This window comes from Rhipicephalus sanguineus, chromosome 11 (genome assembly GCF_013339695.2).
Source record: "Rhipicephalus sanguineus isolate Rsan-2018 chromosome 11, BIME_Rsan_1.4, whole genome shotgun sequence".
In the NCBI taxonomy this organism is placed as follows: Eukaryota; Metazoa; Arthropoda; class Arachnida; order Ixodida; family Ixodidae; genus Rhipicephalus; species Rhipicephalus sanguineus.
The window spans coordinates 86,316,275-86,344,012 of NC_051186.1; the positions used below are offsets into that span (position 1 = coordinate 86,316,275).

General features: G+C 47.2%; 2 protein-coding genes across 2 annotated transcripts in view; both read right to left on the reverse strand.

The window, feature by feature from the left end:
* LOC119373852 (protein-cysteine N-palmitoyltransferase HHAT) overlaps positions 1 to 10,464 on the reverse strand; it is a 52,942-nt gene extending 42,478 nt beyond the window's left edge. Inside the window, exon 1 of the mRNA XM_037643921.2 lies at positions 10,424 to 10,464. Coding sequence (XP_037499849.1) covers positions 10,424 to 10,456 — 33 coding nt within the window. The 5' untranslated portion in view covers positions 10,457 to 10,464. The remainder of the gene's footprint in view (positions 1 to 10,423) is intronic.
* Positions 10,465 to 18,389: 7,925 nt separating this feature from the next.
* Positions 18,390 to 27,738, reverse strand: part of LOC119373851 (protein-cysteine N-palmitoyltransferase Rasp) — a 67,787-nt gene continuing 58,438 nt past the window's right edge. Inside the window, exons 10-12 of the mRNA XM_049410944.1 lie at positions 24,621 to 24,822; positions 23,177 to 23,321; positions 18,390 to 18,865 (exon numbers count right to left, since the gene is read on the reverse strand). Of these exons, the coding sequence (XP_049266901.1) occupies positions 18,747 to 18,865; positions 23,177 to 23,321; positions 24,621 to 24,822 (466 nt within the window). The 3' untranslated portion in view covers positions 18,390 to 18,746. The remainder of the gene's footprint in view (positions 18,866 to 23,176; positions 23,322 to 24,620; positions 24,823 to 27,738) is intronic.

The window sequence follows — 27,738 nt, forward strand, 5'->3', positions numbered from 1 at the left end:
CGCCTTCGCGTTTAGATTACTGATAACGTTGACGTCGCGCTTTTTTTCCCGGCGCGTTGACGCGTGCTCCTATGGTCGAGGCAGCAGCGTCTTTGTACTGTGTTAACACGTGCCTGCCACGTCGATGTAAGCCGTGTCCCCGCAATCAGACGTTCTAAGAAACAAGACTGAAACTTGGGCAGCGGGTCCGTCATGAAGTCCCATTAAAGGTGGACGAAGACCCCCAGAGGCGAAGCGGACGGTCTTGGCGAAGGAGCTTGATCTCTATCTATCGTGTGCAAAGCGCTTCTTAGTCACTTTCGCCGCACTACTCTGGTGTCATGCAGAAAAGCGTAGTACGATTAGGAAGGGGTTGCTAGCGGTCAAGCGTCACAACACATCCGGTTCATTAATTACACACGCGCGCACGCACCGTATATTTACGAGTACAAGTATAATCGCTGAAGTCGACAAACTTTACTGGCAACCATTCAGAGCTGTTGATGAGGTCGCTGCGGCCCTGAGAAACACTAAATCAAAACGTATGCCAACTTTTTATTGTCGCATACTAATTTTTCATGTTTTCTGGTGATACGAATTTCGGATGATACGAATATTCTTGGTAACCCCGCGAGATTCGTATCACCGAGGTTTTACTGTATACAAAATCCCCGTTTCACAGCACGCAAACTAACAAACGCGTTCTCTGTGTGATGAGTCGCTACAGTATTGTGTTGCAGTGACGCAGTAATAAATATTGCCCAAATTTCCGCAATTTTAGCTAATAGCGGCCAAAATATCACGCGCGTAGCAGACGCTCGCCGCTTTGACGCGGCTTCCGCCGCGGAGAAAGCCCACGATGATGATGATGATGACTTGGGGCTATTCCCTTTGTATCGGGCGGGCAAGATTAATTTGCCCTAGCCAGCGAACAAAAAAACACACACACACACACACTCACAGCACCGTAAATAAGTCTGTACGGCTAATTCACTGCCGCTGCGTCGCTCGCCACCACCGCACCAGCCTTGCTTTGGTGGTGCGAACTGCTGCATAGTTCACTGCACCAGCCGTTTCATCGCCTACGTGCAGCACCGTGTCACTCGTGCGCGCAAACCCCAGTGCCTCGGGCAGAGTAGTGCCCTCTCGCTGGTGGGGGCACAATGACGTACAGCGTAGCACAAGGTGGGGGATGGTTTCCTCTTCCTGATGGCACATTGGCATAAAGCCCTCGTGTCGTCGGTAGCTTCGTCGAATCGACGGCGGTACACAAGTGTTCGCAGTGCCCCAGCCCGCGCTTCAAACAAAAGGCCGCTACTCCCATTTGTGTCGTAGGTGCGTTCCTTTTCTATAACACTTTTGTGTTTGCGGTACTCCGTCAATGTTGTCTTGGAACACATCGCCTTCCGCCACTTTTCGTTTTCTTCTTCCCGTACTTGTTCTTGAACGGCCCGAGCCCATTGGCACTCCCTGGTTGCCCGTCACGGGCTTCGCGAAGAACCCGAACTTTCGGCGGAGGGTGTGCCACCGCGCAGCCCATTCAGTCCTCGTTCCGGTCAAGTGTGTGTAGCGGGACAAGCGCCGTGCCCACCTGCGGTCGTTCATGAGACGCAGGCGGCCCTCGTAGGCGATCTTGCTCCTGGCTTCTCTAGTGTCATACGACGACCACCCCACGTCTCCTTGAATGGCCTCTATGGCAACTCGTCCGTGGCAGCCCAACGCCAGTCGACCAACCTCTAGCTGCCCTCGCTCCAGCCTCTGTCTAGTTCCTGACTGGAAGGTCAGCACAGCATTGGCAAACGAGAGGCATGGGACGTGCACACACTTACACATTTCTTGGACCAGCAGGAAGCGGTTGCAGCCCCAGAGACTTCGCTTGCGCAACACGTTGGCCGCCTTGCGTGATGTCTGACGAATGTTTTCCTCGTGGATGTCTATGACATGGCTCGATGTGCTCAGTTGCACACCGAGGTACCTGTACTCATCTCTCCACGGAATCTGCCCACCCTCCGGCAGCGACGCCACCGCAGATGTGTCCGTGCCTGCGAACACCAGCACCGCTGATTTCTTGGCGTTGAAGCGCAATCCGAGTTTGCTCAGGTGATTTGCCGATAGTGTGACATGATGCTGCAGGTCTCCCACATTGTCAGCCATTAGAACAATATCATCGGCATATACCAAGCGCGGCAGTCTCCAGGGCACGGGTGTTCCGCCATAGGAGTGAGCTAGCGAGAATCCACCTCCATCCCCCAGCAGCATCCTCTCCAGGCTGGCTGTATACAGCATATACAGCAGCGGCGACAACGGGCATCCCTGTTTGAGACCTCGCATCACCTTCACTGGTTCAGCTTGAGCTTCGGCAAAGCACTGCAACCACCGTATTGTCCGTGTATAGTCGGCGCAGTAGACTGGCCCATGCCTTCGGCATGCCAATTTGTGTCATAGCAGTGAAACAGCGGGTCATGCGGTACGCTATCATAGGCCTTGGCGACGTCGAGAAAACAAGTGTATAGCCCTCTATTCTCCTTGCGTGCTATCTCGATAGCCTGTGTGAGCACAAATACATTGTCCTCGAGACGCCGTCTGCTTCGGAAACCATTCTGTAGCTCAGTCAACTTGTCGTCGGTGAACTTCCGCGCCGCGGCGCGGAAGTTCACCGCAAAAGGCCCTCGCTCCTCCCATTCGCGCGGCGCTTTGGACACTCCCCCTATTCTAGGTCACTCTAACCGGAGCTGGCATCTCACGCGCTCTCCGACACCGCCGCGCGCGGCTTGCCGCTGCTGGTCTGCGCCGCATTCGAGAGGAGTCACGTCGTAGCGATAGACACAGTGGCGCCGGCGTGCGCGCGCAGCTATTCGCCTTCGCTGTGCAGTCGCCGTCTGACACTGCGCTGGGGCGGCGTGATAGCGCCTCTGACTGGCGTTTGCAGGTGGGTAACGCCATGGAGAAGGAGAGCGCAAATGCTGCTCGACGGCGCACAAGAGCCGAGAAGCTTATCTCATCGGATCCCGAAGTAGTTGCCTGGCAATTAGCGGTTCAGCGTGCGAAGAATGAACAGAAGAAGGCTAATAATTCCTAGGCAATCTGGAAAAGTAAGAATAATCTGCTGAACCTTTGCCAACGCTACGCATATCCTGGCTTAGCCGAGCTAAGCCACTGCAAAATTTTTTGCTATTCGTACAACTGGGGGCTAGAAAAGAGCGAGTAATATCGAGCATTGGATTAACTGAGCCTCCTGCACAATAAATTTGTCTTCATTTAACTTCGTTTTGCAGTGTACGGCTGCATATGATCACCTTTCTGAAGGCACTAACACGTTCGACGAGTCGTTCGAAGTGCCGCCTTCTGCGGGCCATGTGAAAAGTATAATTTTTCTATGCTGAAAATGGACATAACGAGCAATGAACTTGCGCTATATTTCTAGCCTAAGATTTCATTCTATTTATGCCAAAACAGAGGATGGATGCTTCAGGATAAATAGATATTTAAATAACAACTTAATTAGGATTAGTTACAATAAGACACATAAGTGAACATATTATGACATTATGTTTGTCGCAATCGACTATTGAGTGGCTTGAAAAAAACTTTGTACCAATTTGACACACTCACAGACAGTTCTTCATGGGTGGCGTCTCAAAAGGGTTAAGAGTGAAGCTCTCTAAGTCAGCCGTAAAACGCGCGCGTTTCACTAAAAGGCCATGCGCAGTAGGGACAACCACGGAGCTGCTATCGCTAAGACATGCCCAACGACGGAGACACCTCGTGCAAACTAGTTACGCTGCGCTTTTGCCGCTCGATCAGATACAGCCATGGGACGCGCAAAGAAAGTACGTACTCCCGAAGAAGCAGCAGCGCATCGTTAAGCCAGGCTCGTCGCTGTACGAGAACGGCAACGGCAGCGACGAGCAGATCCAGCATACGCGACCAGGGAATGCGAGAACAAGAGACGACGAGAAGATACTGCCGATCACCGTAGTGGAATGCTGCGCGTATGCTAGCCACGACACGCCATCAAATCGGCTAGCTACGCTGTTTCTCCCCTTGCGCGGCCTATTGCAAGCTTTCGCCATATTTCATGTAGCTTTTGAGCGGTTGCAGTGTAAACATAAAAAAAAAATTTATAAATAAGTAGGCTAAATAAATCAATAGATAAAAGGGGAGAGTTCTAGCTATTTAGAGTACCGGCAACAACAATATACACAATGTGAACTGAATGAACACGGAGTACACTTTACTGAACAGGTAATGAAATTGCTACGTCGTAGTAAATATGGCAGGATATTTAACCCGCGACTTGTTCGATGCAGAATTATAAACATGAAATGAACGCGGGCTGAACAAGTAATATGTTGGAAAACGTTGACACGTAGACGCGTTCCGCTTATCCGAATGACGTCTTCAGACAAGGGCATTTAACATTGTCACAAATAAGCGTGTTATAAGGCGTGCGCGCAGCCGCTTTCAAGCAGCTGCGACACAGAACAGCGTGAGCCGCGCGACCAAGAAGCGCGAACAACGAAAAAACAAGCATCAAAAGACGCCGGCGCGCCGCATCCTCCTCACCCACTAAAGCCAGACGCAGACCACGCGATCTAACGCCCGGCAAAGCCTGGATGTTTCTAGAAGGAAGGGGGGACGCATCCCCGAGCGATGCCGCCGCGATTCGAACCTACGAGAAAGCTCTCGCCCTTTCCCCAGGCTTAGCTGTACTACGCGCCGGTGAACACTCCCGACGCTTCTAGAAACCTCGGCGCTGCGCCATGCTCCCGACCGGGCTGCAGAAATTAGGCGCCTTTTCCTCTTCAAACCACTACCACCACCACCAGAAACCAGGGGAGAAGGGATAAAAGCATGCGACGACGAGCAGTCAGGGGAGTAGTGCAGTCAGTGAGTGGTGGAGTCGACAGTCAGCGAAGGAGTGAAGGAGTGGCCCGGTGATGGTGAAGTTATGCGAAGTGTGGCTTCGTTAGCCAAAGAAGACGTGTTTATGATGGTGTGCGGTCAGTCGCTCGTCGATCTCGAAGAATCCGATTACGACACCGTGTGAGCCGTGACAAGTCACGACGACGGTTGAGCTACGACGATCAACGCTGGAGCTGGCGTGAGTGTTTCCTTGAAGAGAAGCATTCGATTACCGTCCAAGTATTGTGGACTGGATACGCCATTGTTTATTCAGGACTTTAACAGTCGTTGAATAGTTGTAATGCATGCGATTGCATTTGTTGCGTGAGATCTGTTTGTTTAGCTCCCGTTGTGTAAACACCATCAGAATTATATTGTGAAGTTGTAACTGGTACCAGCCGAGTGTGCATGTGTTTGTATTATTTGTATTGCCTTAACTGAGAATATATTTCGTTTTCGTTTGTGTTATCGACTCTCGGCTCTGACTCGGTCTTTTGACCACAACCGGCGTTCGATGGCGCACCAAAGGACCAACTCTAAATTGTCCGCGCTTTCGTCGTGCGTTTTCGGAGGGCCAATTAGGGACAATTATTCTGGCGTCCGCGACACAGGACCTTTTTGGTGCACAGTGTGTCCAAAGTAGGGAGAAAGAGCCTTGAGACATTGATAGTGCTTGCGAACGATTTTTGAGTGCTGCACCGCGTTCTCGCTAACCTGTGTGCATAGAGTGTTTTGGTATTCGAAGTTAGGCAGAGGTTTTGTGCACGCGGCTAGGTTTTGTTGACGGGCATCATGAATCTTGAGAAGTTAGTTGCCCTTGGTGAGAAGATAGGTTTGTCTGGGGCCGAACTACGGAAGTGGGTCAGCCAAAAGGAAAAAGAAAAAAAAGAAAGAGTTAAGGAAGAGAGAGCAGCAGAGCTCGAGAAAGAGAGGCTAGCAGCTGAGAGGGAGAGAGAAGAAAGGGAGGCGCAGATGGCTGAGAGAGAAAGGCAACGGCAGCACGAATTGGAACTCGAACGGCTCCGTTTACAGCAGCGCATAGAGACTGCCGTCCAGGCTAGAGTGGAGAGCCGCGAAAGGGAAGATCATAACTTCCGTTTGAACCCAAGCAAGCTGCTTGTGGCGTTTGATGAGAGGAAAGATGACCTTGATGCATACCTGCACAGGTTTGAGACGATAGCTAGAAGCCAAAATTGGCCGGAGCAGCCACGGGCAACAGCTTTGAGCACTTGCTTGAGTGGCGAAGCGCTCAGTGTGTACGGTAGGCTGACACCTACCGATGCATCTAATTACACGAAAGTGAAAGCTGCTTTGCTGAAGCGATTTCGATTCACCGTGGAAGGCTTCCAAGATCGGTTCCGTACGGGAAGGCCAGCTGATGGCGAGACGGCAAAGCAGTATGCCGCGCGGCTCAGCCATTATTTTGACAGGTGGATCGAACATTCAGAGACGGCGCAGGAGTACGGTGAGCTTAGAGAGCTTTTAATCAGAAAGCAATTTCTCACCAGTTGCCACCCGAACCTGTCGCTGTATCTGAAAGAGAGGCGAGCCAAATCGCTTGAAGATATGCTTGAATTGGCCGATCAATTCTTGGAGGCACAAGGTGGCACGAATCTAGCCAAAGTAAAAAAGGAAGTTCACGAGGAGTCGAAGAAATCGGCACCTGAAGAAAACAAGCGTGCACCGGAGAGTGTTCCGCGATGCTTTCTGTGTAACCGGGTGAGCCATTGCGCTAACAGTTGTCGGACTAACTTCTCACGCCCCAGTGTGATGAAGTGTTTTAAATGTGGTCAGACTGGGCACAAAGCAGACGCATGTCGAAGCGATGTGAGTAAAGTCCACCAAGCAGCTTGTGCATATGCCCCGCCCAAAAGAGGAAGCGGAAGGTATCAAAGATGAATTGGCCGATGTGAAAAGCGGGAAGAAGATGCATTTCATTGGTGCTGCGATGACAACAGACCCAACGAAAGGAATGCCGACAGTTAAGGGGAAGGTTGGTGGAAAGGAAGTCACAGTACTGATAGTGGATGCACTACTGTGATCGTACGAAAGAAATTGGTCCGAGAGAGTGAGTTCACAGGCAATACCCAACCGGGTTTGCCTGCTTGATAGTTCCATTCGAATGCTTCCTGAAGCCATGATTGAGGTCGAGACCCCTTACTTCAGTGGGAGAGTTACCGCCCTGTGCATGGATAACCCCCTGTTCGACCTAATCGTGGGAAACATCGACGGAGCGCGAGGGCCATACGATCCTGAACGTTTGGGAGAAGCCCCGAAGATGGAGGCCTCATCAGTTCGGGAACCGCAACAGAAAGGAACCGCGGAAGGGAATCCCATGAAGGATGCCGCCCGAGCTCATACTGAAGCCGAGGCGTCAGAGAATGGCAACAATGGAGCATCGACGGTCGCTGTACCGCCAGTGAAGACGCGCCGAGCAGATGACAATGCAACTGAGCGGCCACCATCATCTGCGGCTCAAAAGATGACGAAGGTGGTCCTCCAAGCAAAACACCACGACTCGCAGAAGTCGGCGAAGAACCGCGAACGTTCTAACGAACGCGACCACGCCTTGCCGGTGTCGAATGTGTCGACGGCAGCAGAGACGCCCCCTCCGGCACCGTCAAATGGAACGGCTCGCAAGAAAAAGAAGAGGAACAAAAAGAGAGCGAGCGAGCACCGAAAGAAGGGGCGCGAGCGCGAGTCTATTTGAACAGGACAGGGTGTTGGAATTGAATTTGTTTGAAGTGTTTTTGAGTTTCAAAGTGTTTGAAGTGTTATTATTCCCTGTGTCAAGAGTGTATGGCTAGAGAGCCGCAGTGCCGTTTGCTTAACATTATGTGTACAATGCTATGGATATAACTGTATAAGCGTTGTAAATGAAGAGCTTTGTTTTGTGCGTTCGCATTGTTTATATGAAATGTATGATGGCGTTTTGTACTTATGTACTTGTGTTTATATTTCGACATTGAAATGTCCTGTGAATTGTATTGAGAGTTTTATTGTGAATGTGACGCGCATTTTGTGTGGACTGAATTATGGACTCTGTATGTGGGACATTTTTGGTTATCTGTATGTGCGCGCTAACTTGTGTTGTTTGAATATTATGTGATAATATTCTTGAAGTGGGGGGCAGTGTCACAAATTAGGGTGTTATAAGGCGCGCGCGCAGCCGCTTTCAAGCAGCTGCGAGACAGAACAGCGCGAGCCGCGCGACCAAGAAGCGCGAACAACGAAAAAACAAGCATCAAAAGACGCCGGCGCGCCGCATCCTCCTCACCCACTGGAGCCAGACGCAGACCACGCGATCAAACGCCCGGCAAAGCCTGGATGTTTCTAGAAGGAAGGGGGGACGCATCCCCGAGCGATGCCGCCGCGATTCGAACCTACGAGAAAGCTCTCGCCCTTTCCCCAGGCTTAGCTGTACTACGCACCGGATAACACTCCCGACGCTTCTAGAAACCAGGGGAGAAGGGATAAAAGCATGCGACGACGAACAGTCAGGGGAGTAGTGCAGTCTGTGAGTGGTGGAGTCGACAGTCAGCGAAGGAGTGAAGGAGTGGCCCGGTGATGGTGAAGTTATGCGAAGTGTGGCTTCGTTAGCCAAAGAAGACGTGTTTATGATGGTGTGCGGTCAGTCGCTCGTCGATCTGGAAGAATCCGATGACGATACCGTGTGAGCCGTGACAAGTCACGACGACGGTTGAGCTACGACGATCAACGCTGGAGCTGGCGTGAGTGTTTCCTTGAAGAGAAGCATTCGATTACCGTCCAAGTATTGCGGGCTGTATACGCCATTGTATATTCAGGACTTTAACGGTCATTGAATAGTTGTAATGCATGCGATTGCATTTGTAGTGTGTGATCTGTTTGTTTAGCTCCCGTTGTGTAAACACCATCTGAGTTATATTGTGAAGTTGTAACTGGTACCAGCCGAGTGTGCATGTGTTTGTATTATTTGTATTGCCGTAACTGAGAATATATTTCGTTTTCGTTTGTGTTATCGACTCTCGGCTCTGACTCGGTCTTTGGACCACAACCGGCGTTCGCTGGCGCACCAAAGGACCAACTCTAAATTGTCCGCGCTTTCGTGGTGCGTTTTCGGAGGGCCGTGACGCCAGCCCTTAGAATCCGCCCGGCGATTGCCAACCCGATTAACGGGACAAGGGACAAACATGCATCCTAATATTCACTGGATCGGCAGTGTATTTGAACGTTCAACACCTTTTGTTATGAAGGAAAATGCTCCGCTCCTCTTCGCCCATTTTAACACGAAAGTGTTTTATGCCGGGGTCCACCAAGTACATCCGTCACGGATATGACGCTGATAAAATGGACGCCAACAGGTGAGAAAGAAGAAAACTAAGAAAAAGATACCCCGCCGGGAATCGAACCCACGACGTTGCGGCCGCGACGGTGAGCGCCCGACGCTCTACCGACTAAGCTAACTCGAGAGATGCTAGACACGGCGCGAACGCGCCTTATATCTTTCACACATTCTCTTTCGCGGCGGGCGGAGCTATAGGCGGAGCGGGGTGGTGCCGCCGTCTGTGAGATGTGAAAAGAAGTAAAACTTCACGCTCGACGCTTACTAGCGCTTACTCCGAGATTGCACGCGATATTCGAGGTCATGGTTAAAGCGTCTCGATACCAGAGCGGTAGACTGGCCGCGCTGGCGTCGCCGAGGCACCCTTGACGCAGTTACGTTGGTTACGTTCTTTGCCTTTGGCTTCGTGTTAGCGTGCGTCGGTTCATCGGAGTAGTGCAGCTCCCACTTGCACCAACGGGATTTCTCCGCCGCCGACTGCTTCAATTACGAGAGCACCGACTAACAAAACTGCTGCAATACGCGTTGCAGAAAGGACGCGAGTTCGACGGGCGAATGTCGTGCCTTGGTGGAGCGAGAGCAGCGCCTGCGAGACAGACGCCAGCGGGACGCACGCGCTTGCGGCTCAGGCTACGAACCTCTATCTCCCGTGTTGCTGAAGCGCAGTGTGTGTTATGTATGCATGAGCACAGGCGTCGGCTACCCAAAGCACACACCGTGCCGTTTCTCTCCTTAATTGACGACGCTTTGAAGAAGTGCTTACCGGGTACCAATGTTGATTGTAGGCTTGTTGATATCATCCTTACGCGGGATTCACGATTCGCTGTGTCCAAATATATGTTCACACCGTCAGCTACCGTGCGCAACGGTTTAATCATGATCATGGGCGTTAGTCGTCGCGATATAGACATGCTGTCAACATGGGTGCATCCACGTCAAGCGGTGCTACAGCTGCCAAACACGAATAGACATTGTACAAGCTCTCATATATCACTACACAATAAGCAGTACTTCTGTGAAGACACGTGTCACTTTCGTGTTATACCGATTCCTATGACAGAGGGATCAGCCATGTTTTTTCAAGTCTCAGTGATCGCGTTTTTGAGCATGAAACATGAGCCTTCAACGCAAGAAATTATTGGACTAAAATGTGGAACCGCTGCACATGCGCAGATAATCAAGGCTGGAAATGAAGCCTCAAAGGGGCCCACTTACTCTCTTTGGTAGTCGCGAAGCTCCAGAAGACATAGATGGTGACTCCGAACGAAACCACCCAGTGGTACACCTTTTCTGGAGTCCACCTCCATCTTGAAAGTGGCAAATAGCATCGTTGTTCTTTTAGTTTGCATCGTCTCCAGCACAAACACAGACAAACAGAAGCACCGTGCGCGTACTCAGACAAACATGCACAGTCGCTCAGACAGACGCCCAGATAAACACTTGCACAGCAGGCACCACGACATTACCCATATGCACTATAGCGCAAGGACTGAAGTACGCGGGAAGCATTCAAACAGAAACACAAATACGTAACATTCTGGGAACTACAAACATACACTCATAGTATAAGCATACGCGTATATTCTGTGACCACTCACGGGCAGCATTCACGGAATGAAACGCGCCATTTTAGGGCTAGGCAATTCGCGTACTTTCATTTACACCTGCTGCGTGTCACATTACAGCATTGTTAGCTCGCGTATTTGTATAAGAGATAACAAAATCAGCTTTAGGAAAAGATCTGTATCCACACGACGTGACTTTGGAGAAATTGCTTGTAACATTTGCTGTACTTAAAAAGTTTTCAAGTCACGTTTCTTTACGTGAGCACTGTATGCAGATACACCCAACAGCAGAAGTTTACGGGACGTTGACTTCACAACAAACCCGAATTTCTGCTCTATTTGTGCATAATGCTTCTAATCAAGCACGTGAATGTATAGGATGCGACACCAACTGCTGGCTGGAACATTTAGTTAGAGGTTATGCTCCCAGACAAAGCGAGACTATAGCTTTCTCGAGCATTTCGCGTACCTGAAACGTTTGATGAAAGGTGTGCGTGTTACACACAAGCGCATGCATAGATAGATAGATAGATAGATAGATAGATAGATAGATAGATAGATAGATAGATAGATAGATAGATAGATAGATAGATAGATAGATAGATAGATAGATAGATAGATAGATAGATAGCATATCCACGTGGTGAATGATGATGAGTGGGGCAAAACTCCGGAGGGAATCATCGGTAAACCGTGAATCTTCTGTGTAACGCCCCATCAATCATCATATAAAGAGTGAAAAACACTGCGTGTATATCACAAACAGCAAACTTTTATTTTTCTTAATTAGAATATGCTTGGCTTGCGTTGTCTCTTCATTATCACGGCTTTATGGTCCGTGAAATGAAGGGATAGCGGTTCCTGTACGGATTGCAATTGCAAATTTGAAAATACCAGGTCTATACACGTCCCTCGAATGGTCGCTGGTTCCATATGATCAAAGGACGTGCACGTGAGAGCATATTTGGCTGCCATATGTTGTATTAACCACTCGTTGTTCTTTTCGGTAATATAGACATTCAGGTCACCAACGAACACAAATGGCCTACTCTTGTACTTGTCATAATTACATAATGCCGGGTCAATGAATGTCTTGATATTCCCACTCGACAAATTGGGTGCAATGTACATGGTCATGATGATGCATCCATCAAAATCAATGGCAGCATATTCACCGTTGTGGCTCTGTGTCGTTGGTAGTAGTTTCAGATCTTGTGCATTTTCTGTTTGTTTGACGTATACGGCCACACCACCTGCAGGACGCTCTGCATCATCGATGCATACGACTGGAACGTATCCTTCGATATACGGTCTTTTGGCGTTCCACGTCTCGGTGAGACAGAGAACGTCCACCGCAGTAAGTATGGGGTCCCGTTCCACATTGTCTACAAGCTTGACATAAAACCAGCTAGGCTTACATGGTAGGCGGGAAACTACAGAAGGCAACAACAAGTAAAGAAAACATAGGAGAACGGCAATCTTTTGCCAAGACGTTCGACCACTGCAAGGTTAACGGCTATGTCGTGGGTGGGTCTCTGTAGCCTTGTCTTCCATCCGGCGACTCCAAGCGAAAGAAAAAGCGCGCCAAGAGGGAGCCTCATGGCGCGTTACTTCTGAAATATTGTCTTCGGGCGCCGTTGAAAACACGAGAAAGAACGGCGCACAGGCGAACACGCACGTGAGTCTCAATTGTCAACGTCGTCTTCTTCTACTAGTGCATACCAGAACGCCCGTTCTCACAAACTAGAGGTGGCTACTACAAACAAACGGAGGATGGACAGACCCGCGGCATAAGGAGCTTCGCCCCTAATAGATAGATAGATAGATAGATAGATAGATAGATAGATAGATAGATAGATAGATAGATAGATAGATAGATAGATAGATAGATAGATAGATAGATAGATAGATAGATAGATAGAGTCAACCAGAAGCGCGGATGCATTTCCTAGCTTACACAGGGGAGAACCGAGAGAGAAGATAAACGGAAGGAAACCAGAGAACACGAAGAGGGCGGTTTTATCCGAAAATGCTTGTTCAAACACCAGTTAGTCCTCGGGGCTTGTAGGGGTCCGTTCGTGAGATTCAGGTACTGTATTCGTGGCAAGCATGCAGGCGCCTACAGCATGCATTAGACGCTCAAACATACACAGAAATCCCACTCCGTCACGCTGAATAGAGCACCACATCTTCATGAGTGGCAATAGTCCGAGACAGAACAGGACAAGACAATGTAAGAAACGACAAAACATGGTAGATCTCCCGCCGAATCTGTCTCATATATTTACATCTCTCACCTCTGAACTTCAGGTTCCCGCTTGTGGAGGGCTTCATTCTTGTCATCCATTTTCGCAACGGCCGGTACCGGCCAGATAATATCAGCCGATCGCACTATTTTTCTATGGCGCTTCTCATAACGCTACCGAGCCAGCGTAGCATACACCGAGTGCTCGGGTGCGTCAGCGTTCCAGATAGGTCAGATACTACGGGAAGCGAAAGCAAAGTACAAAAAAAAAGGCATGGAAGTGACTTTATATTCCAGAAGGCCTGAAATATCACAAACAGAGCGCGAGCGGTCATTCAGTGCCCTTTAAAAGGGAGAACTGTCGCGCTCGCCGCGAACTAAACGTGTTATGTGCTCAATTGAAGTATATAAATGTGCGGCGATACGTAGTTTCCCGCTGCCTACATCGAAGCTACAAGCATGTTCTATACGCCCGGAGGAGTTTGTATTATCGTAGCACATTTTAACTACGGAGCCGCTCTAGCCCTGGGCCTGGAGACAGATGAGCGTCCGCATGTCACGCTCCAGCTCCCAGATACACCCATAGATGGCGTAACGGCCTCGGTCACGGAGGAAGCGGTATTTCTAGGTGGCGTTGGCAGCATAAAATTAGTGCAGACTCTAGAGGAAAATCTGGGCCGAAAGAGCACCGACACCGAGAGTACCGCCGTTACCCTATTATTGTCATTGTTGCCTTTGCAATTATTTACAGAACGGCTAAAATCAGCGCTATTCAGAGCTAGTAATATTGGCTATATAAATCCAACACAGGTATTTTGAAGTGTTGGAAACATGCAGACAGTGGTTATTGTTCATTTAGAAGATGTCTAGAAAAGATTCTAGGCCATTCATGCAATTTACTGTACGCGGAACCTGCGGCGCAAGAAGATGCGTTTGCAGGCACTTCTGCTAGACGGCGCCACCATATTCACTTGAGTTCGCGATCGCGGCCGACTGCGAGTCTTCTGATTGAGTTGTGAGTCGCAATGCGTCGTCGTCTGCGCTTTCTGTTGACACGTACTTACAACTATACTTAACGTGAGCTCACTTTCATTATTTATGATGAAAACTGAATACTACCGTCAAGTCTAGCAGGCGTATCAGGGGCTGGTAACGCTCAACACGGTAGGATAATGGCGGCTATGAAGGCGCCCTTGTGGTTAGAGATTCTTATGCGTGGTTTCTATGGGGTGCTTTTTATCTAGTGTATTTACTGACTATATGGCGGGCAGGTGAGGCGCGCCGGAGAGATATTAACTAATGCGAGACCGCGCTGAGCGCGAGGAGGAGAGGCGACCGGCTATGGGCGTAAATGCGGGAATTTATGTCCGCAGCGCCCTTTCCGAAGATCTGGAAGACTTCTCGTATGCCCTAGGAAACAGCCGCTCATCGCGAGCGTCAGCGAGAGTTACCACGAGAGCGCTCCGCTGTTTTGACTTTCTTCCATGTCCTTTTGCCGGTGTGTTTTCGTCGCCTTCTAATAACCTTACTCATAATGCTAATAACATGTGGGGTTTTACGTGCCAAACCCACAGTAGGATTATGACGCGTGCACGCCGTAGTGGAGGGCTCCGGAAATTTTGACCATCTGGGTTAACGTGCACTGGCATCGCACAGTACACGGGCATCTAGCATTTCGCCTCCATCGAAATGCGAACTCCGCGGCAGGGATCGAGCTCGCTACTTTCGGGTCAGCAGACGAGCGCCGTAACCGCGGTGGACCTTAACACTTTGAGACGCTATGTACACAATTGTGTACACCACTTGTTTTTGCTATTTGTATCGACAAGGGGCTAAGAAAGAGCAAGATACATTGAGCTTTGGATGAATTGAACCTCTTGCATAATAAATTTCTCTTCATTTAGCCACATTTTGCAGCGTACTGTTGCATATGATCACTTTGCTGAAGGCACTACCATATTCGACGAGTCGTTCGATGTGCCGCTTCCCGCGACTCACGTCAAAAGTATAATTTTTCTTTGCTCAACATGGACGTAACCAAAAACGAATTTGCATGATATTTCTAGCCTGAGATTTATTTCTAATCATGCAAAATCACAGCACGAATGACTTCAGAATAAATAGATATTTAATTGCAAAGTGATTCGGTATGATTACTTAAACGCATATGAATTAACGTATTCCGACATTATTTTTGTTGCAATATAATACCGAGTGCCTTGAAATAACATTGTATCGATTTGAAAAACAGGCAGTTTTTCATAGGTGGCGTCTGAAAGGGTGAATGCTGACGCTGTATAATGTCATAGTTTCGTTGGGGCACAGCGTACAACTTTGCCACTACTGACGTAATATCGCCGTATACTTGGTGCCTCAGTGAGAAAAGCCTTATCGCACCTTCCTTAATTTTTCAAAGTGCTACTGAATAGGTTGCCAGTTTGCGGCGTAGACCTCGGACGTTACTTAATGAAGTTTTTAACATTTATTGATACTGCGACCTGCAGCGACATTTTGTACCGAAAGCCCATTTATAGCTACACTCTATGCGACAATTAATCGCCAGAAACGGCTTTGACGTTGGTGTCGATGTGCTGGCCAGTATAAGGTCCATCCACAACGAGGTGCTATCGTGGACGGTGCGTGATACGCTGCGCGTGGTACACCGTGATCGCCCGCAGGAGGAGGAGGAGACGGCGAAAACACCTGAGCTGTAGAAGGTTGCAGTATAGTGTCGTTCTGGACACACGCTTTGGTGACGTTACTTAATATGATGCATCAAGATTTTTGTGTGGCCAAAAACGCGGCCGCGGAAAGGTTGACGCATAGGGACGCCGCCGAGACTTGGGGTCTTTTATTCATAATAATAATAATAATAACAATAATAATAATAATAATAATAATAATAATAATAATAATAATAATAATAATAATAATAATAATAATAATAATAATCATCATAAGAAAGCTGATGATGATGAAGAATAAAACTTGACTTAACGTGCCAAATACATGGTATGATCATCAGGCACGCCTTAGGTGGGGACTCTTGATTAAGTTAAACCACCTGGGGTTCATAAGGGCACCCCAAAATATAAGCACACGGGTGTTTTCCCATTTCGCCCCCATCGAAAAGCGGCTGCCATAGCCATGAATTCAATCCGCGTCTTCGATCTTAGCAGGGCAGCACCTAAGGCACAATGTAGGCGTGAATATGACGAACCCTTTCAGAATAAACAACAGTCCTGATTTCTTTGGCGAGGTGTCAGCGGAGCATTTCGAGCTAACCTCTTGAGCAATATATTACGTAAGATGACTCAAGGACTGGCTATTTACACGTGAGAGAGGCATCGCAATTTTAATGACATTCCGGGAAATGTTAGCCTGGCTTGCTGCAAGCATATTTGCACTGAGGTGCGCAGCTTCGACCAAAATGGATGCAACCCCATTTCCTTTTCCATTACTTTATAGACAGCACCATGTTTGACGTCTGCATTCCAGGTCAGTGGGCATGGGCTGAAGATTGCCTTTGCGAGTGCTTCATGCCGCTTTAGTTACTCCGGCGAAAAGCTGGTGGAGATACAAAAAATCAAAAAAATATTTCTCAAGTTAAAAAAATAATACCCTTTTGTAACTTTGTGTATGTTCAGCTAATACATAGAGCTTTCAAATGAAGTATCGTGCATATTTTTAGTCCGATCACCAAGGCAAGTTTTTTGACGATGAATACAGAGCTTTTCAGAAAAAAGTGAAATTCGCAATTTTTTTTCAGCCGATTTGCTACACCTTCAGCGACTACATTATTTTTCTTTTGTAGTATGTCGAACAGGCAGGCTTCCAGTATATAATTAATTTGTACCCTTTGAGTTTGCCTTGTTCCTGAAAAAAATATCAAACTTTGCAACTTTATTCAATTTTGCTCGTGCGAAAAGCCCTCGAAGAATCGATATACATAAATAAGTCATTATTTTTACAGTTACAACACTTCATTAGCTTGCCGGAAATACCATTTTATCGAGTGCATCCTAAAAACGCCCGCTCAGTCGGCGCAAAACTACAGACTCTCACAAACAGGCGGGACAATTTCTGGCAACAGAAATATATATATATATATATATATATATATATATATATATATATATATATATATATATATATGTGTGTGTGTGTGTGTGTGTGTGTGTGTGTGTGTGTGTGTGTGTGTGTGTGTGTGTGTGTGTGTGTGTGTGTGTGTGTGTGCGGTCTTGAACCATTCTTGAGAAAAGCGTAGTGTGTTCTTCACTCAAAGGGCGCAGCCGCGATCAACCCAGTGGAAAGGAAGAAAAACATCGTGCCGATCCTTGCGAATGTGGAGATAAGCACTCTTCGCTTCTCCGAACGACGGAATGGCTGCCTTGTGCCATCTGCAATAGTTGAAGGAGCGCGTCGCTACTATTTGAGAGCAGCTGGCGGAATTTTAATGTCAAAGAATAAATTGTCGGCGCCCTTCTACGAGCACGGCTGTGGCCAAAATCGTTGTTCGGCTTACTACAGTCCTCACGCCAGGTGGGTATTGACGTCGTCAAACAGCCCTTGAACGTCATTTACGACATATCCAGTGCTCTGCACTCCTTTCTCTCGCCAGAGATTCACTATTTGGAAATACACCTTTAAGAAAAAGAAAATTAAGAGTCGTGCCCTATCCAGAAAATGGGGCCAAGCAAAGCTTGTCGTGTGCGTGCTTGACATACTACTTTTCTTTCTTTCTTTCTTTCTTTCTTTCTTTCTTTCTTTCTTTCTTTCTTTCTTTCTTTCTTTCTTTCTTTCTTTCTTTCTTTCTTTCTTTCTTTCTTTCTTTCTTTCTTTCTTTCTTTCTTTCTTTCTTTCTTTCTTTCTTTCTTTCTTTCTCTCTTTCTTCTGCACTGAGCGATGCTCACTTTCGTTTCCTTCCTCCATGACCGGGATTGGACCTTCATCAGCATGCTTAGCAGCGTAACGCTTCAGTTGCTACAAACAGCAACGACGCTCATGCGTTCATGTCCAGGCAGCAATGAAGTTGGACAACGTGAAATGACAAGTCACCTCGATAAAAGATCAGTTTGCCATATCACAGACGGCTGATCACAGGCAAGCCCATGATCGAGTTACGATTGAATTATTGGAAAACTGCACGTACAAACACGTATGCGACCCGCGCACATTCTAGCTTTTTTCGGAAGCGATCTCTTCGCGCCCCTTAACAGAACACGTCATGGTTGAGCGTTGAGATCAGCGAGAAGGCTTACCGGATGAACTTGAAGACATAAAAGAACGAAAGGTTGGCTTCTGCAATGTAGCATAACTGTTGCGGCAACGGCCGTTCTTTTTCTTTAAAATAACAGTAGGAAGCGGTAAGTCATGACCAAAATATTTTATTAAAAATGAACAGTAGACCTCCGGAGATGTGTGCATATGCCAGAAAGTGACATCGCAGGCGACTAAGATGCGTGAACGATATCTCCCGCCATTCTGAGGTCCAATGGGTCTTTTGCCCTAAATCTTTTGAAATCTTTGCGAAATCTTTATGTTATCCGTCGGAATTCGTTTACTGTAGGCAAACATTGCGGAATACTACTTTCTTGCATCCCAGCTGCTAGTATGCGCTGTCCGCTGTATCCGGCACTTCTTCTTTATAACACCAGATGAGCAAAGAAAGAAGTAAAGCGATTGGTGCAGCTCCAGGCCATTTTGTAAAGCGGCGTGGTTAAGTTGTTCACGATGCCGCTTCTTTCTGCTTGGCCATGGCAGCTGCTTCCCAGTCGGCCACATCCATGCTAACATGGCTTGCGCTGTAGAGGGCCACCAGGATGAGAACCAAGGGAAAAGGAAAACCTGCAAGTACACAAAACACCAGCAACAATGCAAGCTGTAGTTAAAACAATGACACTTTGAATAACATTTAGAAGTAAGTGAAAACAAAACGAAATCACGATTTTACAACAGGTAACCCAAAATGCGTGACTGTTTTGACACGAGAAGGCTGAATCATTTTGAGAAAGTGATAAAATTTCTAGTGAGAATCACATCAGTGCTCTGAGAGGCGTCAGAGCATGGTTTCGTCTTTTGCATTGACACGGTTCGGGAAGCATTTAGTGCCGTGAGCCATAAAGTGCTACCTCTCCGGAAGCAGACATGGAGCAGCTTATCTTCGGTGATCTATCTAGAACTTGCGTATGCAGCTCTATTTTGGGCAATTGCTACAGTCCTACCTTTAACAATGCTGCATCATTCTATATAAAATGAGGCAATCGGTGAAAGTAGGTAGCAGGGTAAATATATGAGGAGTCAGAGGTGTCGGCTTGAAAAGCCTGATCAGAGATGAAGCGAGTGCCATGCGGAAAAAGTAACCTTAGTTGTCGTGTGGTGATCGAGCGTTCCCACATGTCCGTGTAGATGTCGCACCGCAAGGTACATTCAGCGCGGTAATCACGAGGATCCTCTCTAGACAACAGATTGCTGCGGTAGAAGATTAAGCGTGCCATAACCTCGAATGCAGCGATGGCGTAGTGGTAGAGCATCAGCTTCGCATGCAAGAGGTCCGTGGTTCGAATCCCGGTGCCGGACAATTCCCAACCGGACTAAAGAAAATCCGCGTGGTGATGGAATTGTGTAAAAAGGCCTGGGGTGCAGCCCCACTGGCGACCACAGCCAGCAATGCACTCCCTCACCAGAGCAGGATTGGCCACCCTGGTGTAGCACTTGGCCACTACCTCCCACATGAATATACCAATTAACCCTCGGCCCTCAGTCCCCAGTGGCTGTGAAGCAACTGACCAAGGCGGCGGTCAGACCTGCGACGCGGCAGAGGGTGCTAAGAATCTCTGGGTACGGACAGGCCGCCATTGGAATCTGAATTTGGCTACGTATAACGCTAGAACTTTATCTAGTGAGGCGAGTCTAGCTGTACTATTCGAGGAATTAAAGGGTGTTAAATGGGATGTAATAGGTCTCAGTGAGGTTAGGAGGCCACAGGAGGCTTATACAGTGCTGAAGAACGGACACGTCCTATGCTATCGTGGCTTAGCTGACAGAACTAGGAGTGGGGTTCCTTATTCATAAAGATATAGCTGTCAATATAGAGGAATACTATAGCATTAATGCGAGGGTGATATGTATCGTAATTAGGTTTAATAAGAGGTACAAGATGAAGGTGGTACAGGCCTACGCGCCTACATCCAGCCATGATGATCAAATGGTTGAACGCTTCTACGAAGACGTACAATCAGCAATGAGTAAGGTAAAGACACAGTATACTGTACTGATTGGCGACTTTAATGCAAAGGTAGGCAAGAAGCAGGCTGGAGATCATGCAGTTGGGGAATATGGCATCGGCTCTAGAAACGCCAGAGGGGAGTTACTAGTAGAGTTTGCAGAACGCAATAATTTACGCATCTTGAATACCTTCTACAGAAAACGGGCTACTCGTAAGTGGACGTGGAGGAGTCCTAATGGCGAAACTAAAAATGAAATAGACTTCATAATGTGCGGTCACCCGGGCATTGTACACGATGTGGAAGTAGTTAACAAGATCCGATGCAGTGACCATAGAATGGTAAGATCTAGAATTCAACTTGACGTAAGGAAGGAACGGCAGAAACTGACACGCAAGAAGCCGATTAATGAACTAGCTCTGAGAGGGAAAGTTCAGGAATTCAGAGTTTCACTTCAGAATAGGTACGCGGCTTTAACCGAGGAAACCGACCTTAGCGTTGACGCAATAAATGATAATCTGACTAGTATCATCAAGGAGTGTGCAGTGGAAGTCGGGGTACAGTCGTTAGACAGCACACTGGTAAGCTATCCCAAGAGACGAAAAACCTCATTAAGAAACGTCAAGCTATGAAAGCCTCAAATGCAACAGACAAAATAGAGCTGGCGGAACTTTCGAAGTTAATCAATAGGCGTAAAGTAGCCGACGTAAGAAAGTATAATATGGAGAGAATTGAGCATGCTCTAAAGAACGGAAGAAGCCTCAAAGCTATGAAGACAAAACTGTGCATAGGCAAAAATCAGATGTATGCATTAAGGGACAAGGAAGGCAAGGTCACAAATAATATGGATAGAATAGTTGAGGTAGCGGAAGAGTTCTACAGAGATCTGTACACCAACCGAGGCATTCAGGATGATAACGTAAGAAGGAGTAATAGCGCAGAGGAATCTGACATCCCACCAGTATTGGCAGGAGAAGTAAAGAAAGCCCTAAAGGGAATGCAAAGAGGCAAAGCAGCTGGTGAGGATCAGGTAACATCAGACCTATTGAAAGACGGTGGAGAGATTATGTTAGAGAAAGTGGCCACTCTGTATACGAAGTGCCTCTCGACGGGGAGGATACCAGAATCTTGGAAGAATGCCAACATCATCTTGATCCATAAGAAAGGGGACGTCAAGGACCTGAAAAATTACAGGCCCATAAGCTTACTGTCCGTTGAATACAAGCTATTTACAAAAGTAATTGCTAACAGAATTAATACGACATTAGAGTTCAATCAACCAAGGGACCAGGCAGGATTTCGTACAGGATTCTCAACAATAGACCATATTCATACTATCAATCAGGTGATAGAGAAATGCGCGGAATACAACCAACCCCTATACATAGCCTTCATAGATTACGAGAAGGCATTTGATTCGGTGGAGACATCAGCAGTCATGCAGGCACTGCGGAATCAAGGCATCGACGAAGCCTATATAAACATAATGGAAGAAATCTACAGCGGATCCACAGCCACTATAGTCGTCCATAAAGAAAGCGACAGAATCCCAATAAAGAAGGGCGTACGGCAGGGAGACACGATCTCTCCAATGTTATTCACCGCGTGTTTACAGGAGGTTTTCAGGGCCCTAGATTGGGAAGAGTTAGGGATAAGAGTTAATGGAGAGTATCTCAGTAACCTACGATTCGCTGATGACATTGTATTGATGAGTAACGCGGGAGACGAATTGCAGCTCATGATTACTGAACTGGATACGGAAAGTAGAAGAGTAGGTCTGAAAATTAATATGCATAAAACTAAAGTAATGTGGAACAATGTTGGCAGAGAACAGCGCTTTGCGATAGGTGGCGAGACACTGGAAGTTGTAAAGGAGTACGTCTACTTAGGACAGGTAGTAACCGCGGAGCCGAACCATGAGAGTGAAATAACAAGAAGATTAAGGATGGGTTGGGGCTCATTCGGCAAGCATTATCAAATCATGAATGGTAATCTACCACTATCCCTGAAGAGGAAGGTATATACCAGCTGCATCTTACCGGTACTTACCTACGGAGCAGAAACCTGGAGACTTACAAAGAGGGTTCAACTTAAATTGAGGACGACGCAGCGAGCGATGGAAAGGAAAATGATAGGTGTAACCTTAAGAGACAGGAAGAGAGCAGAGTGGGTCAGGGAACAAACGGGCGTTAAGGACATCATAGTTCAAATCAAGAAGAAGAAATGGATATGGGCCGGGCACGTAGCACGTCGGCAGGATAACCGGTGGTCATTAAGGGTAACTGACTGGATTCCAAGAGATGGCAAACGCGTGAGGGGCAGACAGAAAATTAGGTGGGTAGATGAGATTAAGAAGTTTGCAGGTATTACGTGGCAGCAGAAAGCACAGCACCGGGTTGATTGGCGGAACCTGGGAGAGGCCTTTGCCCTGCAGTGGGCGTAGACAGGCTGATGATGATGATGATGAACCTGCCTCCCATGCATATAATTCCTTACTGTCCTAAAGGAATCCTCGAACAGATATGCACACAGGAAGGAATGATTTGCGGCTTGCCCATATTGAAATACTGCAGCAAGAGCTGCCGGAAGTGGGACCTACATGTGATCAATGCGTGAACCATCGCGGCGTGCTTCCGTGACAGCGACGCACTTCTATGGCTGAAGGAATGGTAATCTGGGGTTTTAGGTGCCAGAACCATTACGTGATGATGAGGCAGGCCGTATTGGAGGCATCCGAGAATTTCTTCAACCTGGTGCTGCTTAACGTGCACCTAAGTCTAAGTAAACGGGCTTCTAGCATTTCGCCCCCATCGGAATGCGACCATCACGGCTGGATTGGAACCTGCGACTTTAGGGTCAGCAGCCGAGGACCGTAACCACTGTACCACGTGCAGTCCAGGAGGGAATGCTAGAGACACCGTAACAGTCTTACCGGTTAGGGTCCTTCTCACGATGACGAGGCACACGTCCAGTTCTGCCAAGTGAAAGATGCAGGCACAGATAGTGAGCAGGTAGTGAGGAGATCCCAGCAGGGCCTTGGCCTCCCGAATTCGCTCAGCTGATGCCAGGTAGCGGCCCTGAGTTGGCAGTGCAAACGATATTCCGGTTTAGACTCTTCATAATTTATCCGAGTCTATTTTTTGTGATTCTGCAAAGCTACAGTGATCAAGCGAATCCAACCTCTTTGCTGCCTTGCAGATCCGTTCTGATGACGGCTTAATAAGCGTATAGCGAATTTGCGGCATTTAGGCTACTTTTTTAGGCTAGTGACGCGAGAAGAAGCGTCTTGGATATTGTAGTAAATTGTTTCATATCTAGTGAGCAAGAAAGTATTCAAGTGGCCAAGTCGTTTTCTCTGCCACTACTAGCCTAAAAACATTTGCCTAATTGGTGAAATGTAGCCAAACCTGGCAAAATCCTGACGCATACTGCTTTGAATGAACTATGCACTATACAGCATCCGCTACAATTACGAATACCAGACTGTGCGCTATGGTTAGTGAAATATCCATCTATTTCTCGAGTTACGCCGTGTGTGAATCTCTGATTCTGAGCGTTAGCTGGTTGACACTGTGTGAATCTCCATAAATATGCAATAAAAAATTCAGCTATCTCATTTACCTTGGCGTTCAAGGAATGAAAGTGTCAGCTGAGTTCTTAACTCTGTCGATATATATGCTTCGTAGCTTGACTCGTATATGTGCTTCTGGCATGATTTCCACGTTTTTATACACTTCACTTAGAAATCACGTCTATCTCAGCTCAATGGCCCGAAAGGCCCTTGTGCGCGCTTTAATGTCTTTCTTCAACATAAGGTGATTTTTTTAAACACTCGCAGAATGTTCAATGCTTGGTCCGTGTCCATGTCGGCATCCGCGCGTTGTCGTAAATCGAGAAATGAAACACGGTCACTGACCAAGTCTCACGAATTATCAATTTTCAATTCTGAATTGACAACGACTTCCAGTCCAGCTCAGTGAACCAGGAACCCATACGTAGTTCATCATACTTAGTGAGTGGCCATGTTGCATTTCATCCAATGCCTTACCAGACGAACTTTTGTCGAACTCTCGACTATGCCGTAAATCGGGCGGTACACTAGTATTCTAACACGCGTGTGGAAATGCAAGGTTTGACGGCAATCCGTCTGACCGGGAAAGAACATGCTGAGAAATCGCGCAACTGCACATCGATCAAGAGAAGAAGTGAAAATGAAATGACGTTTCGGCTCCCCATGCGGCAGCCTCGTTTACCTTGTGAAGAAGGTCTCGTATGGGGAGTTGAAACGCCATTAAATTTTCACCTCTTCTTTTGATCGTTGTGCAGTTTCGCGATTCTTTACCACGCGTGTCGTTGGAATACCGCCGAATACATACCTGGAACTTCTTGACGGGCGTCCACTTCATTATCTCAATGGTGATCACCTCGAGGACAATGCCAAGCACGCTTAGTGCGCACCAGATGCCGTCGTGCCCGTGCATGCTGTGCCAGACCCAGGTAAAAGTGAACGCCACCGCCGTACCCAGCGCCAACCGGTGGGCTCTGCGACTGCTGCCCACGACAGGCTCGTAGATGTACCTACGGATACAGACGGCACCGCAACGACAAGTAGCAGGGCTGGAAACTATGCGGTATCCAATCAATCAATCAATCAATCAATCAATCAATCAATCAATCAATCAATCAATCAATCAATCAATCAATCAATCAATCAATCAATCAATCAATCAATCAATCAATCAATCAATATTAATAAAATGATAAGAGAATACAATACAGGTAAACACGCAGAAGGAGGTCCCAAGGTTACAAACCGCAGGCGGAACCTCCCTTGTTAATACACTACAAAAATGAATACAGCGAGCGTATGATAATAAAAATCAATTTCAACATATTACATGTAAGAAATACAGCGTCAAATATTTCAGTGGTTACTAATAAACTCATGAAACACAGAGAGTTAACAAACTTGGTGGTTCTCAACAGTTTTACATTGAATATAAACATTTTTGCCTTTGCTTAAATACATAAATAGGCATTGTTTCTTTTAGTTCTATTATTGGGAACCCACGAGAAGCAGGTAGAAGTGGACGAGACTACGTTACACTGACTACACCGTTGTACACTACCAGCTTTGCACCTGGTAGCAAATTTGAATTACTCGCTCTGTTTCACAGCGAACTTGTGTATGTCTGTAGGGCATTCCGTCTTTATGTGTGTGCAAAAGCCCCTTAGCTCAAGCGTGTGCCACGGAATTTAGGAGACACCACTACACACCGCACTGGCTCACGAAAACTGAAGAAGGGAGCGCACGGGCGGCAAACACTAAATAAGATCGGGCACGAAACGCCAAGCGTATGCGGCAAGCCAGATAAGGCGACTGATGTCGTGCAACGGAGAAACATTGCTGCGACAGCATGGACCAGATGACAACGATCGAGTACCGCGAAGACCTTGATTGTACTGGAACAACTCCAGCAGAGGAGACAGCATTAAACACACTATGTAACTGAGTGCAGCACGCGCAACGTTTACATCGTTTCTAACATGACTGCAGTATTCCACCGGAAACGTCGGCACGGTGCGAAACTTTGATAATTTGAGGTCAAATATTACTATGCTAAGCAGCGCACACTTCTCCTTCAGTTGCGTTTACAATGTCCGATTCAGGTTTAGTTTAACTTTGGCAGCATTAGCTGTCACTGAAAACTGTGTTCGAGTCTTTTCAAATAGACCAAGGAAAACTAAACCGAATGGTGGAAGATGATTGCTTTGACCGGTTGAAATATTGTAAAAAACATTTCTTGGGACATACTTGTAACAGTCTTCGTAATGCTTAAGCAACGTTCGTGCTTTTGAACCATACTTGACAAAGCTTTTTATTCGAAGCCAGAGATATCAGATTCGTTGATATTCATAGTTTTCACGTAACGTCATGGACACAGCATTTTAAAGTACTGATGCTCCAACATGGCGGCTATGATGACGTCAAGACGGCATAACCTCGATCCGGTTAACCTGCTTCAATCTTATAATGACTTGGCCGGAACGCAGTGGTCTCTGTGCATGAATGACCAAATAACGCGCATGCGATGAGCTGATAACATTAACGTGACATCACAAACTTCGCGTCCCAGCATGCTGGTACTGCAACATGTCGATTTCGGTGACGTCAGTGCAAGCCATTTGTACCGTGATGAAATGTCACCCGTTTCTCGTCTGTTTATTTTTTAATTACAGTTATCTCACTACCCTCCGCACCTAGTGATGTTACAGTTGGGCACTAAATGAAATTAGAGCAAATAACTCATACATTGTTCGCGCGTTGAGAATTTTGATGTTTTCATATGCTCACTCGCATACCTTCGGATCCATTTGTGCATGCCACGGTCGAAGTACCTGAAAAATGGAATTCATGATAATAAATGCGGCTGCGATTCCGACGCAAAAATGGCAAACAAGAAGGGAGCTGGGCTTAATCTATATCTTTCTTTTAAAGAAGAAGCCACTCTCCCCCTATGTCGAGAGGAGAAAACAGATAAAGAGGAAAAAGAAAGGCCGAAGGCAGGAATATTAGCCAGAGAAGCTTCTGGTTTCCGTGGCTATAACGAGACCCGAAAGCTTCGTGGTTGCTTATGGATTGTCAGTGTCTAATAATAATAATATCTGGGGTTTAACGTGCCAAAACCACCATATGATTATGAGAGACGCCGTAGTGAAGGGCTCCGTAAACTTCGACCACCTGTGGTTCTTTAACGTGCACCTAAATCTAAGTACACGGGCCTCAAACATTTTCGCCTCCATCGAAAATGCAGCCACCGCGGCCGGGATTCGATCCCGCGACCTGCGGGTCAGCAGTCGAGCGCCATAACCACTAGACCACCGTGGCGGGGCAATTGTCAGTGTCTGACCGTGAATGGTATGGGCTGGATGAATGCAATCAATTGAGAACGTTAAAGTAAGTAAATGCGTTCCTCGGGAGAGCATAGTCTTTTACCTGTCCTCTTCTTAGCATTGCTTAAAGGGATTGGGACTTTTCACGTTAGGTACTGTTTTAATGATAGTACAAAACAAGACAAAGGAATGAAGTTAAAAGGACCGGCTCTATTCTGAAGCAACCGTAGTGCCTACTTCCCTGTCCTCGTCGTGTTTTAGGCTATGCCTTCCCCACATTGAAGCACGAGAAGCAATTTTACAGCTTAGCTGTATATGGCTGGCATGTGGAAAATTGCGGCGGTTCATGAGTCTGTGAGTCCGTGAGTGCGCAGAAACTCGAATGAAGAAGGAATGCTAGCATATGCTACCTCTAGGAGTCTCCGCGCTAGCACTGGTTTCTTTTCAGGTTTTGTCGGAATATATAACTAGAGATGATACCTGCCGTAGTATGAATCGCTGCCATTAAAATTCTTTAGATGTTCTTAATCTCATTTAAGCTCACGTCAACAAGCGCAAAGCTTAAGGCACGTATCTCTAAAACATGGTGATATAGAAATG